Source organism: Harpia harpyja, chromosome Z (genome assembly GCF_026419915.1).
Source record: "Harpia harpyja isolate bHarHar1 chromosome Z, bHarHar1 primary haplotype, whole genome shotgun sequence".
In the NCBI taxonomy this organism is placed as follows: Eukaryota; Metazoa; Chordata; class Aves; order Accipitriformes; family Accipitridae; genus Harpia; species Harpia harpyja.
In genome coordinates, this window is record NC_068969.1 from 2,902,318 (window position 1) to 2,921,838 (window position 19,521).

Here is a 19,521-nt window from a genome sequence, read left to right on the forward strand (position 1 = left end):
TCTTACTGGATTCAATTCTAAACCAATGTTCACATCAAATTAGACAATCTGTAGAGAGAAATGGTATATGTGGAGAGGACCGATTGATCCCTTTCTAAAGTTCAATTCATGCTGGTTTTTTCCCCCTTAGGCATAAGCAAGGTTTTTTTTGGACAGTAGGACAAATATGCAAATACTTTGCATTTCTTAGCTATGTAACACCAGAACCCAACCTTTAAAGTTAGATGTATTCTTTGTGATTTAAACTTATTGTTGTTTTTTTTTCTTAAACATATATCGAAAATGATATTTTTACTGAATGTTGGGCACCACACTCCAACAGAAATGACTAACAGATCTTGAGTACAAATAAATATATAACGTAGCTGCAGAGAATAGTTCTATAGCTTTGGAGAAGAGTGGCACATTTCGAAATATGATGGAAGCTTTACAGCTGGAGCTTGGCAGCATTTTCAGCCTGTTAAAAACCTCATAAGATCACTGAGATCAGGCATTGTAAAGATGTGCCAGATGATATATTAAATTTTAATCACATTTAAAAATAACAGTAAAAATTTTATTTAAATACACCAGAATTAAGTTTTCAAAGTCAGCTCCTCTGGGATAAAATTACAATATGCTATTTCTTTATTATTGAATTTCATATTAAAACTTTCATGGCTCAGTGTCCCATGATTTTGCCTCTTTGCAATATAATATCTAGTTTTGTACTGGAATGGATTAATTTGTACATTATTAGAGTGGGAAGTAACTTTGCCTGATCGGAAAAATCAGCATTGGAAAATGTATTAGAAATGTAGACAGTACTTCTTCCAAATTAGGGGAGAAAAGGTGAACAGCGAAATTAAAGTAGACTTTATATTTTATTCTTACTATATTACATGATACGCACTCACCATATTCTTAATCTCACAGACTCTACTTGCTGTGTGCAGTGTGATTATGCAGATACCAATTACCCACATGTTTAGGTTGATGAGCACCTTCAGTGGGGGTTTTGACAAAATTAAGCAGCTATGTAATTAATCGTCATGTGTTTGGGAGTACAGTGTTCATACAAACAGTAATACCCATACAACGTAACGAAAGACCATTAAAGACAGAGATGCAACAGACCTTAGTCTTGTGTGAGGGTTTCAACAGAGTCCCATAAAAAGTCCCGAATCTTGAAGCCGTTGCTTGAGGGAATGGGCAAGACGGCCTGGCTGGAGAAGGCTGTTGCAGACCCTGGCAGGATCCTGGGTCTCAGGCCACGCTTTCGGACACCCCACTGAGACACGGGGCCACACGGCTTACATCTTGGAGTTGCCTGCAGTCTTTTAGACTTCTCCTCCACAGCATGGAAAGATTAGTACTTGGCATATGATCTGCATTTATATTCTTGTCCTGCCAAATGGAGGCAGGTCTTACTGCTTCATAGCAATGGCCTTCCTCTAGAGTGGAAATCAGTGACAATAATGCACAGGTATATTTATAGAGTAACTTGTCACTGACTGGAAAGGATTATGCAGCTACAATTTCTCAGGGGTCCCACACAGAAATGAAAGCTGAGTTTCTATTCCAAGAATTGTGAATTCGATTATAGAAATAATGTACTTGACTTTTGCTGTTCTAGTTCCCTCTCAAACAACAGGAAAAGCACAGCACCTGAGCATGTTACTTGCAAGAATTATTATGAAAAAGAAGTTGTGAGACTGTATTAGCACCATTGATAGAGCATGCTGCTAGAATAACATTTTCAGAACCCTAATTACATTAGTCAATGAATCATCTTAAAACCAGCTAGAAATTATACTAATCTCAAAAGTAATGTTATTCATGCTTGGTAGGTTTAATGCAGAGGTGCTGAAAATGAGGCAATTCTCATAGCCTCATGTCCTCAGCAAGTGGCTGAGAGAAGCTGAACTCCAGTCCTATGCTCAACAGAGTCCCACAAGTGTTCAGAAAACAATGTCAGTATGTAGGAATCATTAACAGTCATACCCTCCCCAACATCCGCTTTTTGTTATATGCCTAATATTAAGTTCATTAACAGAAATTGTTGAGAAATAGACGTTTTACCCTTAACTCACATTTCAACAGACTCGTAAATGACATAAATACCAAAACCACCTTTCACCTATTTTGGCTGTACAATGTCCTACCAAAGTCAGTTATGCAAAAGGGGATAGGTTTCTTTACTCCTCTGAGTATGAAAGAAATACATAGTAATTTTTCTTACTTGTCTCTTACGCATACCTTTATACACATGAATAGTATTTTCAAATAAAATTTAAAAAATCCTAAATAAAGTGAATCCTAGAACTTATTTAAAGTACCTACTGATGCACTTAGAGTGAAGCTCTTAACAAATATCTGCAACCCTGCTAAGGCCCATCACGGGTACAAATGCCTGCGTATTACACTTAAGTTATAATTGCAGTACATACACATTTCTTGGCATCATAGCCTGAAACTTCTAAATGCTTTAAAAAATACAAAAGATGACTGCACTGACTGCAGAGATGCTGTGCTGTTAATCACTACTTGCAACAACACGTATTTGTACCTGCCTTTGCTGAATAGTCAATAAAGCACCTCAACATTCATGTTCAATGAATTGTTGGAGTGCTGCTATGGGAATAGCAGTTTGAGTCCTTCCATTTGCAGCTCACATTTAACAAAATGTTAGTGAAACAGCTTCCTAGGATGAAGACTGTATTTCCTGTTTAGGAGTAGGAAGTATTATCTGAATAAGATCTACAAATAACCCTACATTTACTCGAGGTTTTAAGATAGAAGCAAACATTTTGAGAACTTACTTCAAAATTCCATGTCTAGGTAGTTTCCTAACTTACATTTCAGTTCTGAATTCAACACTTGAATTGCATTGCCAATATCATGCAAGTCTAAGAAATAATTTCCAATCTTCTGTAAATTACTGTTCTTCAGAACCCTGCCATTTAAGCATGAGAATGGGGCTCAGTCTGGAAAAATGCAGTCACTTTCCTTTCCTTTGCTCGTTGAACTTTTTCATGGCAGTGTTCCCAACAATTTAGAAGTTGTAGCTGTAAAATGAGGTGGCATCATGAAACTGAACAACAGGACAGAATTTTAAGGAGCCAAATCCACTGAGGACAACACTCCTGTCAATTAGAACGTAGTTGACAACTGTAAAATAATTTAGCTTTAGTGAAACAAACAGAGTTGAGTATTGTGTAGTAAAATGAAATCTCGGAAGAATTATGCTAGTTGCCTGCTTTAGAAGTAACTCAGTAACACTGACTCATTGCTGAATATGTTACAAATGCAGGATAAGAAAATTCAGGAACCGTGTTATTTTTATTTAAAAGCATGCATTATAGTGCTAAGAAACTAAACCCCATGATTTAAAAACCAACATTCTACACACACTGTGTAGAAAACAAAATTCAAGCTTAGAAACAAAGATCAAATAATATAAAACACAGAACATGAAAGACTGCCAAACTCTTAATCCTATTAATCTACCAACTTTAATCCCTAACTTTCTCATTAAAAAGTATCTCAATAATATGGAGTTTCTTCCGCATGGAGGAAGGGGCATGCAGCTATGAATGGAAATCTACAATAACATTATGTATGTTGTTCTACAGACTTTAGAGTATAAAGAGAGTGTTATTCTTCAGCTGAAATTAGGCAGATGTTGATTACTAGTCAAATGATGTGGTATTTGAGGCTTGTGAAGTAAAGAGAAATATTTCTGGTAACATGAGTAGCAGCTGTAAAAACAGTGCAGAAAAATAAAACTGACCTTAAACAACATTAGGAAATCATGCTATTTTTTAGGTAATATTTAAGTTAAAAGAATACCACACATCTGTTAAAAATACACTCACCTCTTCTATTTGAAAGTTTATAAAAACTAGATTTTAAAACCTCACTCATAAATTGAATGTATTCTTCTAATTAAAAAAAAAAAAATCGCATAATCTTCTGGTTTAACAAGGAAGCCAAACCTGATCAACCCTTGCCTTCAACAGAAGGAATTTTTGCATCCCGAGCCAAAAACACACAGAGATTCACAAAATCCTGACCTACCTGAGAGTCCTAACGAGCTTAAATATAGGCCTCCTACATTTTGAAAGCCTCAAATGGAAATGCATTTTGGATGCAGACTAGCACACTTTTTTGTTAATTAAACACAAAAGAGTAACCAAATTCTGCAAAGCATTTTCATTGAAAAATAATACAGTGCAAATTAATATCTGTCTGAAATGGTGATAAAATAATACTTGGTATCTGGTTTATTGACTTCCGAAGTATTCATGGTTCTTTTCAAGTTGGTGAGTTTTTGGAATGCAGTAATTTTTTCTGAATAAAAATGCCAGGAATAACAATGAATGATGAAATATCCTAAATTATCATCTGGAAAAGGAAGGTGTTTCACTGCTGTCTTGTGTAACTAAAACATTTGCACAGTGGCTATATTAACTGGGTAGAGGGACCCATACTGATTAACATACTAAACCTTTTCAAATGTATTTGTGACCTTTCCCTTCAACATCCAATATGTAGGTCTAGCTCCTTTTTCTCCTTGTTTTCTCCTTTGCGTTGAGTTAGTAGAATTTAGGTCTGGCCTAATGCTTACTTTAAATTAATCTTCCCCTTCAAAAACTTCCATGGAGTTCTTTTAGCCCAAGTGATAAAACTTCACGGTAAGGATTTGATTTTTCAGTTACAGATATGGTTGTTATCTCACCACGCTTACCTTCTCATGCAACTGGAAGCACCACCAAGACTAGGCAATGCTCTTCCATATATTGCTTTCCATAGAATAAAGGAAAAAAGCCTGCTATTGTTACAGTTATGTTCTTCAACAAGCTCTGTGGTTACAGATCCCAAACACTTGTGCCTAAATAGTCCAGTAAGTTCCACTATTTTTCTTTCTTGTAATTTCAGAAATTGTGGTTCAGTTAATAACTGTGCTGCTGATTCAGTTATTTTACAGCTGGCTATAAGCATTTATTGATGGAATATCAGAAAACTAAAATACAAAGCAGGAAAAATAAAATTGCCTTTACATACTAACTAGCAGAAACATCTTTTGAACTAAAGATTCCTTGACTTCGGGTCTAGGAATTGTGGAGGAAGAGTGATTATTAGCAATGTAGACTTACAGATAAGAAATCCATCCTGCAAACAGAGAGAAAAAGATTTTTTCAGATTCACTCAATGTTGGGCCAGCTTTGCTGCTGCTGCTTTCTGTTTATATCTAGAATTGAACTAGTACAACAGCTTCAAACACCTGAGTTGGGTTACAGTTTGGAAATGAAACTACTGTTTGCTGATCTGTCTTGTTGAAAGATAAATTGATATATGTTTGCTAAACGCATTTGTTCTTGAGCTGTTTAAAGATCATTCAATATCATCTTGCTTGATTCTCAAAAGAGAAAAGAAAGTATAGGGGTTTAATGTTAGGTTTCCACTCCCAAAAGAATAAGCATGATCTAGCATTGCAGCAGGTATCCTGAAGTAATCATCTATCTCCCTACTGAAGTCTGAAACAATTAAAACCTTGCATAATAATTCAGAAATCAACACTGCAAAAGAAAGGTTGCAGTCTCCTTTGTGTTGCAAGCATCAAAAGCAAAAACTGTGTGGAACACCTGCACTGTACGGCTGTGACATCAGACACCGGAAAGATTAGCCGATTTATTCTCAAAGCAGTGTATTGTAATAGCTACCTCATCACCAAGCTGCTATTACCGTCTATAATTTGGCAGCACTCCTGTGGCAATCTAGGAGTCATCTTTGATCTTCCACAAACACTGCACGAACCATTTCGACAAAATGCATCAGTTCTCATTCAGTACCTAGACTCAACTTCCAATCTACCCCTCTGCCCCTGCAAGATCTAGAGTCTCCTGTATAGGACGACAAAAATACATGAATACTATGAAACGTTTTGTCAGAGATGATGCGGTGGCCAGCAAATTTTGATTAAAAAACCCCACAACAAAACCAATTGATGGTAAAGCATTTGGACACCCATGGCAGAAGTGGTCTCTAGTTGACTGGAAGTGCTTCAGATAAGAGAGAATTATGGCCATTGTAAACTATAAAAATATATCTCTATAAAATAGAACACAATGAAACAGACATATTTTGCATTAAAAGGACAGAACCTAAACCACATGGATGCCAAATTCTTCTCTAAAGAAGTTAAAAATTAGTAAAATAATGAACAGGAGATGAAGCCCTTTCAGTGTTTCAATAAATCCATAACAACTAGATTCTGAAAGATCACAAATAAATTCAAGTCAATTTGCAAAAGTGTAAGTTGCCTAGGAGTTTAACTCAGGTTACTCATCGTAAAGAAAGGTAAGGATTTACATGCCTCCAAGGTGAAAACCAAATAACTGAAGCAACAAAAAGTAGAGTAGTTTTTGAAAATATAGAGTACAGACCTTTTTGCATGCAGTACAGATCATCTTGACTCAAAATACATGAAATGGAGTTATAGCACTAGCAGAGACTTTTTTTGGACTCAGAGCAGAGAAAAATGAAGAAAATCATAAATGGGAACAGGATAAAAAATAATGGCATTTTTATGAGACTATAGTTGGCAAATCCTTCAGCATGAACAGAGAAACCAGAATATTTGCTGTTAAGGGACTTGCTTTGAAAAGGCCTTAAACATTTCAGGTTAAGGGCAACTTATTAAGCCATAACATTATTCTCATGGTACTGGCACTTGATAGTATTACTCATTACTTTGTTTCATTAAAACACAGCAGACGTGATCCCTGCTCCAAGCGACATATGTAACACACACAAAGATTTCCACAACTACCTACCATATCAATGGATACGCATATTCCCCTACTAAGTGAACAGTATGGGAATGCTCAAGTACCTATATGCAGTACAGACACATCTACTGTATTTCACACCTCTATTTTTCAGAGACTTCAAATAACTGAGATGGCATTAATGCTAATTGTTCTGGAAATTTTGCAAATGCAAATCAAATACTGAAATGCAAATTAAATAAAAATCTTAATTCTCCTAAAAATTACTTCTAAGTCTCTAAAATAATCTGCTTTGAAAATATCAGTGTATGCAGAGCTACACATTAGGTATTTAATTACTTATTTTAAAACATTATTTTAATGTCAAACAATCAATAACATTTGCCTTCTTTTGGACAAATTGCCTTCTTTTGGCAGCGTTAGCGATACCTGTGAGTTTAAACCAAAGTTAGGATGCTCCTTTTGTGTTGCTAATACTTCTTTCTTCCTTTCATATGTATTTTGAGAAATTATAATCTTTTCCATATACAGGTATATAAATACATAATCATGAATATTTAAGCAAGTTAATTTGCTTTCTTCCTTGGTGAAACTCAAAGCATTACAATAAGCAAATGTGGCAAGTAAGTCTATTACATAACTGAAAAATTTAGCATATTTAGTTAAAAATATGGCAGAGTTGCATAGGGAAGGTGGTAATGCTGTACAGATGGGACAGTTGCTTTAAAGTATGGAGTAAGACATTTACAACCTCTCGTACATTTTAGAGGTTTTGTAAGAAATATAAATCAGCGGCCAATACACACTACTTTATTTAGAATTCTACCCAAGCTATCTATTCTATCTTTTCTATCCTGTGCAGTATTGCTTTAAAGTGGGTTCATTAATTTTTGTCTGTTGTGACCAATTCCATGCAGATTCCTCTCCTTTTTTGAGGTTAAGATTATTCTCCTTGCCTGCTGACTCTTTTCCCTCTCTGCAAGAAAAATTAAGCATATCAAATGTCTAGTTTCCAATCTAAAGAATATTTTTTTTTTTTTGGTCATATCTCTGTCCTCATGGAACCCAAGTATTCAAAACTGTATTCTTGGGTTCCTCTGGCAGCTTTGATAGCATTACATGCCAGTATTCTTCTTCAAGAGACCACAAGTTTGTAAGATTGGACCGTAATATACTGGGTATAGTATCTATGGCATCTAGACACAGAGAAGGTAAATGAAATACTGTGTCTATACCCTATCTTTGGACTTTCTCTTGGACTCCTAGCATTATTTCACCATAACTTGAGTTTAGGTGAAGACGGTAGGTGAGGCCAGTTCTGCTCACAGACTTTTCGTTAGTTTGCTTTCTGGCTGTTCGCATTTAAATTCTTGGCCAGTTACAGATAGATGCCTGACAAACTGGAAGCAAACCTGACCTGCAATTGTGTATGCTGGCCAGACTATTCCGAACAGAAATTCCACCTGGAGCAGCTCCTTGGTTATAAGGAGGAATGAGTTACAGTCCCTTCTGTGTACTGAATCTGCTGAATTAACTCACCTCCAAAACTGAAGGTGGGCACTGCTGAAAATCTCATTACCAGATTTGCCCCCATTCGTCTCTTACAGAATACAAAATATTTTAGCACTTGTATAGTACAAGGAGGGGGTGATCCTGGATTGTGCTGATCACTAATAGAGAAAGAGTGACAGGGTGTTAATAAAACTCTTTTTTTCTTAATCCTATAGGTAAACGCTCTGAAGATAATCACCTATCCTTTGGTTGGAACTGTTTGCTAACAGACAACTCTTGTCTGAGTTTTGTTCTGCTGTAATGTAACCCGTGGCACTACCAACACTGTACTGCAGTCTCTAGTTATTTCAAAGTAGTTTATCCCAATATTCAAATGAAAGTCATCAGTATTATATCATTGATTAGTTAATGCATCAATTCTGGAAGTTTCCCTTATGATACTGCAAAATAAATTAAGGCATATAAAATTAAGAAAGCCTTTTATAGTTAATTTAAATGAGGAGTCTATGTTCTTAAAAACAGACAGGCATATCTTTATCAGATGGTGTAAAGTTGTATTAGCACCAGCAAGAATTACCACCAGGTAAACTGAGGATTTACTATGAATTTCTGTTTTGATACACCCAACTACGTAGGAAGATAACCCCCATTTCATAGTGAGGGTTACAAAAAGAGCATAAATACAAAATAGTATAAATACAGTTTTACAAATGTTTCATAAGAAGCCCTTCCCCTCTCCACCATTCAGAACGAAGAGTGGAGATCTCAGAATGAAGGAAAAAGTATACGCCTGGAAGTAATACAAGCATATCATCACAGGAACAGAAAAAGCCATTTCACACAGCAACCCTATACGGCCTGCAAAGCCCAGATTCATTTCAGTTGTTTCCTGCTGTACTATGCAATTATTTTAGATCGCTGGACCCAGAAACTTGACCTTTACAGCTTCAAACAAACAACTTGGACTCTGTTCTCCTGAATATTCTTTTGATAAACGCTTTCAGTGGGCGTATAAACCCAAGATGCACTAGAGCCACCGTCATATTCCAATCATGTTTTCAGTAGCCTATGATCAGAACAACAGAACTGCTAAAGTGCAGGAACAGAGGCAACTGAATAAGAATTACTGCAATTTCTGTAGTAGTGGTATTTACCTCCTTTGGATATATAAAATAGTGTTGGATCTCACAAAAGTGTTTGTAGTGAGGCAAAATCCAGAAAAGCAAACCTCCTTCATTAATCTCTTTTGAGAAAAAAGAGTCTATATATAGGCTTTTGATTAAAAAAATCCAAACCCTCCTCCCCCCCAAAATCAACAAGACTTTTGGACAAGAATTTTTGAATTGAATAGACTCAAGGTTCTCTGTGGTTGGGGCTCCTGCAGTTGTCACTGTGGTATTTTCCCTTGACCCATATTCTGGGTGTGAATCTCCAGGAATTGGAGACATTTAGGTAGCAAGTTTAAGCTACTGCACCCCAAAGAGGAAAATAAGTTCTGATAGGTAGATAGAAGTTTTAAGTAAACTTAGAGTAGAAGGGTTAGCAGAAACAGCTGCATATTGTGTATGTGAATGTTTTCCTTTTGGTGAAAGGACACATTTTTATATATAAACGTTCATTTGAATATAGGGGCCTTCAAAATTATGTACATACATATTATGTGTCCACAGTTCTGCTTTATTTCATACTGCATACTCTGACCAATATGTAATTTCAGAAGAACACTTTTGTTTTCTATTTTTGCACATTTGGATGCTTTCTTCTATCTGTTCCCATAAATATTTGGGATGCCATGTTCAACCCATCCACATAACAACAATACACTTTTATTTAGATCCCTCTCCTTGTACCACCTATTCCTTGTCCCTATAAGAGCAATAGCATCTGGCAGCAGCTTGACTGAAGTGTCAGACATTAAAGAGACAGGTAGAAATCAGTGCTGAAAAATCACTCCTTGTATTTTAGGTAATTAAATGAAAGGGCTAAACTGAGGCAATAAAATTTAAGAAAAAAAAGAGCTGCATGAGGCATTATCACAACCTGGTTCATAACTTTTTAATAACTTACATGTTTCTTTCCCTGTCAACATAGTTTTTTAAATCTCATTTCAAGGTTTTTGTAGCAAAGCTGATTTTGATTATCAACCTGTGTGATATGAAATAAACTTTCCTGATTGATTTCTTGAGAGAAAGACTGCTTAAAAGTGATAAAGATTAACTTTCTATTCAGATAGCTATGCTGTAGTCTGTAAACTTAGTCTGAAGTGAACTGGAGGCTATAACTGAAACAGATTCTTCCTCAGGATGCCTATTTGAAGGGTGTTGCTACTCCTAGTTCTGATCTCAAATCCAAAAGGGACAGAATTATCTGGACATGTCAGGGCTCACTGCTCTTATTTTCTTAATGAGGGCTAACCGACCCCAAGTAGCAAGAATATTCAGCAGAAAGGATGGAGAAGAAATCAGAGACTTTCATTTGGAGTTTAGGGAGCTGCCTATTTTTGGTGCAGCGTCAATGATGGATGCGCCGTTTCTAAAATTTGCAAGTGGCCTTAGAGGTGCATAAAAGGAGATAAATCCCAAGGCAAACCAGGAATACAAACGGCTGGCACAGTCCCAGTACTATGGCTTCCTCTGCATGCAGAACCACGCTGCTTTGTTCCTGGACCTCAGAATCTATTGCAAGGCTAAGGGACAGGATTTAGCCCTTATTTTCACAAAAAGCAGCTAAGGCATCCCAGCCTAGACAACCTTGCTCTTCTATTCATTAACATACCTATTGCTGAAGGACTGGAGCTCATTAACTAAGGAATTCTGCTTTAAGCTGCAACTCCCTAACCAAAAATATATTCATTTACAAATCATAGGTATTACATAGTTTATCACTGATACAACGAAAACTCCAGTGCAGCTAATATTTCAGACTGGATGCATCCATCGTGATAATAATCTATAAATCTCTTCTAATTCTAGAAGACAGTGAAATATTTTTCTTCTGATAGAAAAAAAAAAAAACTCAGAAAAAAAAATACTGAACTAAACCCAACTTAAGTAAAACAACAGTTCAATAGTAGTCGGTATATCTCATAGTACTGTGACCTGAACACACTTGACAACTTTGTTCAGGGTGTAGCTTGAGTGTTTTTAGAGTCCAAACAGATGACAAAAGAGATTTTCAAAGCTCCAAGTGTCTGCCTCCCTATCTGCCCATCTTTAAAATTTACACTCTTTCTAGGAATATTTTTATTCTTACTTATATTTTGTTTATTTTTAGGTTTACATATTTAAAATAACAGTGCACATAAGCAATTATGATTTCTTGTTCTTATATCCAGTAATATCTTAAATATTTTCCTGTGTAAGTATTTTTCATTATATAGTTACTGATATTTAACAGATACTGGGGAAAAAAGATCTCATTTATTCATCAGTTTTTACCTTCTCCCTTACATCTTATTTCTTAGGATAATAAAGTTAATCTGGAGAGTGAACTCCAATTTGTTTTCCTTTTTGAAGGAGTAATAAAGTCGATTACTTTTGTTGAGTAAAGTTGCCTCTCTTCAAATAATAGTGATCAATAGGTTAAGGAAAAAGGCTAAATAGCATAATCTTAAAGCTTGTGTAAGTATAATAATACTATATAAAATAGTATCATAAAGACTACATTATTTAATAATATTAACCTGTAACAATGACAGTAATTCTTCACTAAACAGTTTTCCCTTTGTTAAGGCCTTAGAAATAACTCCAGAGTCTAAAAAGGTACTACTTCTAGGGAACATCAGAATTTCAGTGGACAAAGCGCGAGGATGTACTTTATTCTGATTCCATCGATATCTCTGACTTGGTATGGGGCCTTCAGTGTGCTGCTTGATTCTTTGTGTCTCCTCTTCTGTGAAAAAGATGCTCGTATTTCATTACATATGTCTCTGTAGTGTGGTAAAATTAATCTAATGGCAGTGAATTTCTTTTAAAACAAGCCCCTAGTAGTAGTTGTTCCTCATGAACATTAAAACCTCTAATACACAAGGTGATGGTACAGTTTATTTACAGGTAAATAATTAGTGTAGCTAATTTCAGAGAGAAATCACCCAGGTTTAGGAAAGATGCAGTTAATGCCTAACTTTCTACTCTTATCGTATATAAACACTTTTGTATTGCATAAACCACAACACTTTTCTCCTGACTCTATAAACACAAATACATCTGATGTTATATTCAGGCAGTTCTGTCCTTTACCCAGTTTTGTGGATGTAGAAATGGTTGGGAGATGTTTATTATTATTCAGGAAAGAAGGAATCAAAATATTCTTAACACGTTTCTAATAATGAATACCCAATAGCCAAGCCAATTTACTAATAAGAACATTGTCCTCCGATAACTGCAATACGCTGTGACACTAGTCATCAAAGCAGCAGTTGCTCACAGAGGCAGCAACTTGACATTATGGACTCGGCATAAGCGTGGGAGCCACTAACTGCCAGTATGATTTCTGTTCTGAGGCCCCCCGCATGACTTTGATCACGTTAACTTCCTTGCAGCTCAGTTACCTGAGACAACCTTCAGCTGCAAAGTGGGGATAGAAGGTTAAATTTTATAAAAGTACCATGAGTTACAAAATATGAGTTCTGCAGAAATGCTACATCCTACTACTGAAATATTAGAGTGAACGGCTTTTGAAAAACCATATATATTTTTAACGCGGAACGAATTTGAGGCAGACTGAATCATTGGCATTAGAATATGAAGGCTATGCATATGTATTTCATATATGTAAATTCCTCATAAGGAACCAATAACCGTCTGACAGATAAAATGACATTATTGCACTAAACAACCAGAGGTTGTTCTCAGTCAAACAGAGGAGAAGCCAAGCCAGCCATGGTATACTTGAAACCATTTCTTGAAAAGAAGTGCAGACTAGGAGGAATCCTAGCTTATAACCACGAGTGAAGAGAGAGGGAGATGGCCAGGCCCAGGAATGCTCAATCAGGAAGTGCTTGTGGTTAAAAACAGAAGCAACCACATGAATAAGAGGTTTTAGGAGACAGCTAGACGACACTGATTGCAAAAAAAATATTAAAGCACAGAAAAAAGAAAACCAAGAAGGATTAACAGGCCCCAAAAGATCCGTGTGCATTTAAGTCTGGTTTCAGGAGAATAGAAAAGTAAAACCCAAATAACTAAAGATTTAGACATCCTGTAACAATAAAACCTTCTTGTCATTAAAAAAAAAAAGATCTCAATTTGGTCTTCCTTCACCATCTGGAAGCTTTCTCTTAAACAAACAAATGAGTGAAACACACACAACATAAAAATAGTTTTCATTTTCTTCTACACACCCAGAAAAAGATCGCTTAATGACAAACCCCCAAATGTTATACTTTCAGCCTTGCATAACTCCATGGAGATCCTTTGAGCTATCATTGATCATCCGTAATGTTCCTCTCAGACGCTAGTAAGCAGAATTTAATAAAAAATATGAAAATGAGTAAAGTTTCAATATTAAACGCAAGGGGAAAAGTAGTTTTAATTATCCTACAAATGTCTACATTGAGTAGGCAGAAAAAGATTTCCTGCATACAAACCACGTTACGGTATTAAGAAAATAACGGAGCTAGCTCCCAACTGTTGTCTCACCCCTTACCTTCTATATTGAATGAACTCTTTAATGAGAAAACCTTTTTTTAGGAAGTAATGATGCAGCGGAAAGCAATGCAAAACAAAACAACATGATTCTAATTTGACCTTTCCAGCAGTATAGTACACACAATCCGCAATACTTTTTATCTGGAATTAGATCAAAGCACTTAAGGAGTACTGTTAATTTGTGGGAACATAACACATCTGCAGATGATTAAAGAGATGCTGCCACTTACCATTTGAAATGAGGAATTTGCTGTTCATACTTAAAAGAACTCTTTCCTTCCAATCCAACCCATAAGTCTAAAATGCTCCTTTGAATGAGTTCTTTAAATGAGTTTAAATGGCTTGGGAGGAGGGAGCATTGTGCTAAAAGATAGAGGACTCAAGCTTTGAAGCTGTAGGCATCTGCATCGTGCTGATTATTACATTTAGTTTGCTCTGCTAATAAGTGAGGAAATGAGAATTGCCCATTATTAGATGGGACTGACCTTTATTTGGCTGTAAGGAAAATTACAATCTGGGTTTCTTATGCTTTTTCTTTAGATATGATGTTTAGAGGTCAATCTATCAAAGAAATGCTTTTGGGGGAAAAGCGTGATTTTGATGCCGAAAGATTCTCCTCTGCCTCATCTTGATATTTTTTTCAGTGAACAGGAAGTATGAGGATTTCACTGTAAGAGTGGTCAAACCCTGGAACAGGGGCCGAGGGAGGCTGCAGAATCTCCATCCTCGGAGATACTCAAAACTCAGCTGGGGACAGCCCTGAGCGTCCTGATTCAAGTTGAGCAAGAGGTTGGACTAGACCTCCAGAGGGTCCTTCTAACCTAGCTTATTCTATGAAACGTCATGCCTGTTTCATACTAATTTTGATAGAATGGTTCCTTTCATCATGAAAAATAAAAACAAAATAAAAAAGAAGGCGTCTGAGAGTTGCCCTCATACTGAAGACTATTTTCTGATCTCTATCGTACCTACAGATGCAGATGTCCTTGCACAGATCCACCTCTGCCCAATTGCAAGTTGGACTTAACAGTTGAAGTGGCGTTCGACTGTTGATTGCTCCGGCCTTTGCCAGTATCTCTCCATGCAAATACAGATTGTTTGTTCTAACAAGTACTACAGCTGCAGAGGAGCTGTAATAGCAGCCATCCAGAACTGAGCAAAAACAGGACTCTCTCAATGCTTTTGGTGGATAGAAGTCCCCAGAGAAATTTTGGCCACATACCATATTCTTAGAATCCTGTTACTCTCTGTGTCTAATAGTCCTGGTATATTTTAAACAAGCGAGGTGCCTCAAACAGACAGGAAAATAAACCATTTCTTCTTTCATAAACTCTCATACTTTCCTTGTTTAAAGAATAGGAAGTAAATAAAATGTATCAAAAGAGGGAGTAATTAATTTATACAGGTTAACACAACTAATGACATGTTACGTTAAGAAAAATGCTAAAAAGTTATAGTCTCAGAAAAGTGAATGAAAGACTATTCTCTTCTTGTCTTCTGATTTCATGCACAAAATTGATGCTTTAATCCTGTCTGGCACTATCTTTCAGAGTGTTAACTTCAAGTCGATTTAATTGATCAACAATTCTTCTGTCATCAACAGAAGTGTCCCTTTCATTTGCTCATTGATTATAATGATGGGTGTTTTATAAAATTTTATGGGATTTTATGGGATTCAAGTTTTTCAAAGATTTTGATGGACAGTTTCTGTCAAAACTGAGCAGTAACTTAATTTGGATTTCCAGATTCATGGAAATTCAGATTTATATCACAGGCAGCCCACTTATTTTTATTTTCAGGAGTTAACTCAGCCTAGTGTTCTTATAGTAACAAGCCTTAAAATCTACTTCTAGCTAAAGTGTAAAAACAATGCTAAAATCTATCAATATAATTTTCGCTATTGCTTGTAAAATGAGATATATGCTTATTTGCATTAAAATCTTTTTCTCTATTACAGTGATTCGAGCAAAAATATCCAGTGAAAAGGTGGTTCCTGCCAGTGATGATCCTCTTGATACCCACAAAATGATCCGGTATGAAATCAAACAAATAAAGGTACATGGAATCACTTAGCTATTTTGAAGTTCAATGCTGATAACCTATGTACATGACTACAATTTTGCCCCAGGTGCTTTAAGCTGGAAAAGGCTCCAGCTGCGTCCATGGTTAGACCCAGGTAAACTACACGGAATAATTCAAAGTAGGGACTAAAAAAAGGGGGGAAAAGAAAAGAAAAGAAAGCTGTTCTGACATTCATGAGTTGCTTGCTAAATAACTATATTTTGAGAAAAATTTCTGTTATTCATAATTGCTTTATGAAGACTTTATGAAAACCTACTGCAGTCTATGAATGGTGTTCAATACATTTGCTGTTTCTGGTGGATATTTGATCACCTATGTTGCATTACAATACTGCAAATCTCTGGCTGGATGATGCAAACTTTATAACCAGAGGAAAGCATTTCCAGCTGAAATAGCAAGGACCTTTGCTCTTAAGTGAATAGGGATATTTGCAGAAACAGGAGTCCTTCCCTGATATTCATATAAACAAAAAATCTATTTGTATGAATGTTGCTAGGAAAGCAAACACAGAGTGGGAGCACCCAAAAATACAGTCACTCAGAATCTCACAGGATTTTCCCATTATTTGTTCAACTCCAATAAGGAGACATATCCATTAATGTACTTTAAGAAGAAATATCTTGATCGCATTCAACTCACCATCAATCTCTCACTGATGGAAAAAAGATCATGATCTACCTGCTTCTGGAATATGCAAAAGATAGATAGTGTCTTTCAATTAAAATGCGTTAGTGTGCATTGGTGGGGGTTTTTGTTTGGTTGGTTTGTTTGTTTGTTTTAAGTCTTCTAGGTGGTTTTATCTCTCATTTTTCATAGACTATTATTTTGTACTATTTGTATTGATTTGTGTTATTACATTTACTGGGAACACTTAAGTAGATCATTATGGATGGCTACGTGCTTTCAAAAAAAAATTCAATCCTTCAAATTGTATCAGTAGATCACCTCACAGGAGCTTTATTAAGAAAAATGCATGGTAAGCAACAATATCTCAAAATATTCACAAAGATAGTTATCATACCTGACTGCTGTTAAGGTTTTATAGCAATTTCAACAAGCCAATTCTTTTTACCTTGCTAAAACAAACCCCAAAACTCTTCACCATCTGCCACTTTCTGTCTTCATAAACTATTAAGGATATTTTCAAATGTTTCTTTATAGAAATAAGTATATAAGTACCAGAGCAATTCTCTTTCCTCCCATTAGCACTTCAATATCCTGTTGCTCCCCTGCAACACTTCAGTAACCTTGTAGAAAAGCAAATTATCTTATACTTCAGCACAAAAAAAGAGAAGTCTAGTCTGTGTTGTTATTTTCAGTCTATAATCATGTTCTTCAGTAACAGCACACCGGAATCTCTGAAATACATTCATACATTGGAGCTGCTTTAGAGCTTCTGCCAGATTTTTGGAAGTGGAGGCCTATTCAAAACTCAGGCATCAGTAAGAGATTTTTATTTAATTCCACTAAGCTTCAGAAGGCAAGTCAGCTAGGACTGGACAAACCAGAGAGTTTTATTTTCTAATAAAAGATGTTCTACATCATTACATACAAGCTTAGACTAAAGACAAATGGGTCATAATAGTCCCACGCTTCAAATTCTTACTTCTGGCCAGACGAGAGTTAAGAAGAGGTAGGAGCTGAGGCTTCCACCCACGCACGCAGGCTGCTCAGCTGCGTTGGGACCCCGCTCCCTGCTCAGCGTCTCTAACGAAAACAATAGAAGGATTTTTGTTTGAAATCTCCACAACACAGAGCAGGCGAGCAAACAGGAGCTTCTGTAAACTGCAAATCTTTTGTGGGATGGCTAGTAAACTCGGTGTGGCACTGAAATAAATCCATGAAGGCAACTTTGCCTGTGCCTGGTAAATCATACAGGAACTGACAAAGAGTGATGTAACCTGTTATATTCTAAGCATATCATTCAGAGGTGGCATACAGGTAAAAATTAAACAGGACAGGGTATACTGAAAAATTACTGAGAAATATTCACTTTTAAGTCAACAGCAGTTCAATAGGAAAGTGTTATGGATAACACTGTAAAGTCTGCATCAAGTTAAAAAAAGTAGAGTGAGGAATTTTAAATAGCTCATGCTTGTAAGCATTTGGTAAGTATAAAATAATCAATTAAAATAATATAATGTTGTATACAGTTGGTCAGATTTGGCCACCTCCATGGAGCGGGACAATTCACAGACTGCCTAACAACGTCACAGAAATAGCTTGTCGGAGATCTGCAAACTGAGCCTCGTGGATCAGTGACCTCACTTGTGTATCTCAGTTTCCCGAATAACTGAGAACTTGGTTGACCAGAGCAATAACTTGATAACACTGTTTCTTACCTTTTCCCTCAGATGATAACATTTAAAAGAACCTAAATCAACAGTGTATGTCAAATAGGAGAATATTATCTTTTCACTGTTAAGAGTCTTTCTTGAGCACTTACAGACCGATTTCTCATAATTGTAAATTTTATGACCTGCAGTTAGGATAAACCGAACAGTCCTTTTAATGTCCGATGGCAGTGATCACGTGTTTCTGGCTAAACGGGTGCATACACGTTCACAGGATTGGGGGGGATATGCTAAGAATTTGCTTTATATAATGTAGAAAGTAGGAATAGACTTGCTAATCATGTCTTTTGAGCTGTAAGATCTATCAAGCTAAAACATGATTATCAACTCAGAATTAGTTTTGGTCAATACTTTTTAAGCCACACACATGTTCACACTTCCCTCAGCAATTCTTCTCCCCTCTTGGGAAAGAAACACAGAAGCCATAGAGGTTACACTTTACTGCAACTGTAAATTCAGCAAAATGCTGCTGTTTCTCTTTTATATTACTCTCTAGGCTGTTTGACATGTAATGTTAGTGTGGCTGGTTTATGCTACTCCTGTTACAAAAATTGTATTTCTGTTATTTTAAATCCAGTGCACTAGGCTTAGCATTAAAGCATTGGTATTTTTGGACAGAAATATTAAATACGATTTTGTTATTCATTTTCAGGAATTAAAAAAAATAATGATGGGGTTTATTCATTTTATACATACGGGTTGCCATGTTAAGGAGCCATACATTTTTTCAATTACTATTATTTTCTTTTATTGCAATATTTACAGCATTATACTAAAGAGGGAAGAAAATATGTGATTTCTATGCAATTGAATATTTGTCTTCATAATATTGTTGTTATTGACTTGGTCATCATACCTACTCTGAGGAACCAGCTGAATATTAAAACAGTGCCATTAGCTTTTGTGACATTTTGTCCTGTATTATCAGAGTAGTGAAGTAAGGCCCAAGATATTACTGTCATACGTGAAATCAACACATTTTGCCAAATTAAATTAGTATAAACAAAATTGCTAAGTATTTTCCACACAAGCTGCATGGATGGAAACCCACTGAAAGAATCAGACTTCTTTTACAAGAGGGTGGGGTCCCCTCACACTGGGAATACGAGGAGTTATTTAAGCTAAACACAACGATATCTACACTTCACAATG

The 19,521-nt window shown here is 36.1% G+C and overlaps 2 protein-coding genes across 2 annotated transcripts in view; one reads left to right on the top strand and one right to left on the bottom strand.

The window, feature by feature from the left end:
- SYN2 (synapsin II) overlaps positions 1 to 19,521 on the bottom strand; it is a 194,363-nt gene that overhangs the window by 68,026 nt on the left and 106,816 nt on the right. The gene's annotated exons all lie outside the window — the stretch shown is intronic.
- TIMP4 (TIMP metallopeptidase inhibitor 4) overlaps positions 1 to 19,521 on the top strand; it is a 30,333-nt gene that overhangs the window by 3,856 nt on the left and 6,956 nt on the right. Inside the window, exon 2 of the mRNA XM_052776243.1 lies at positions 15,891 to 15,988. Within this exon, the coding sequence (XP_052632203.1) occupies positions 15,891 to 15,988 (98 nt within the window). The remainder of the gene's footprint in view (positions 1 to 15,890; positions 15,989 to 19,521) is intronic.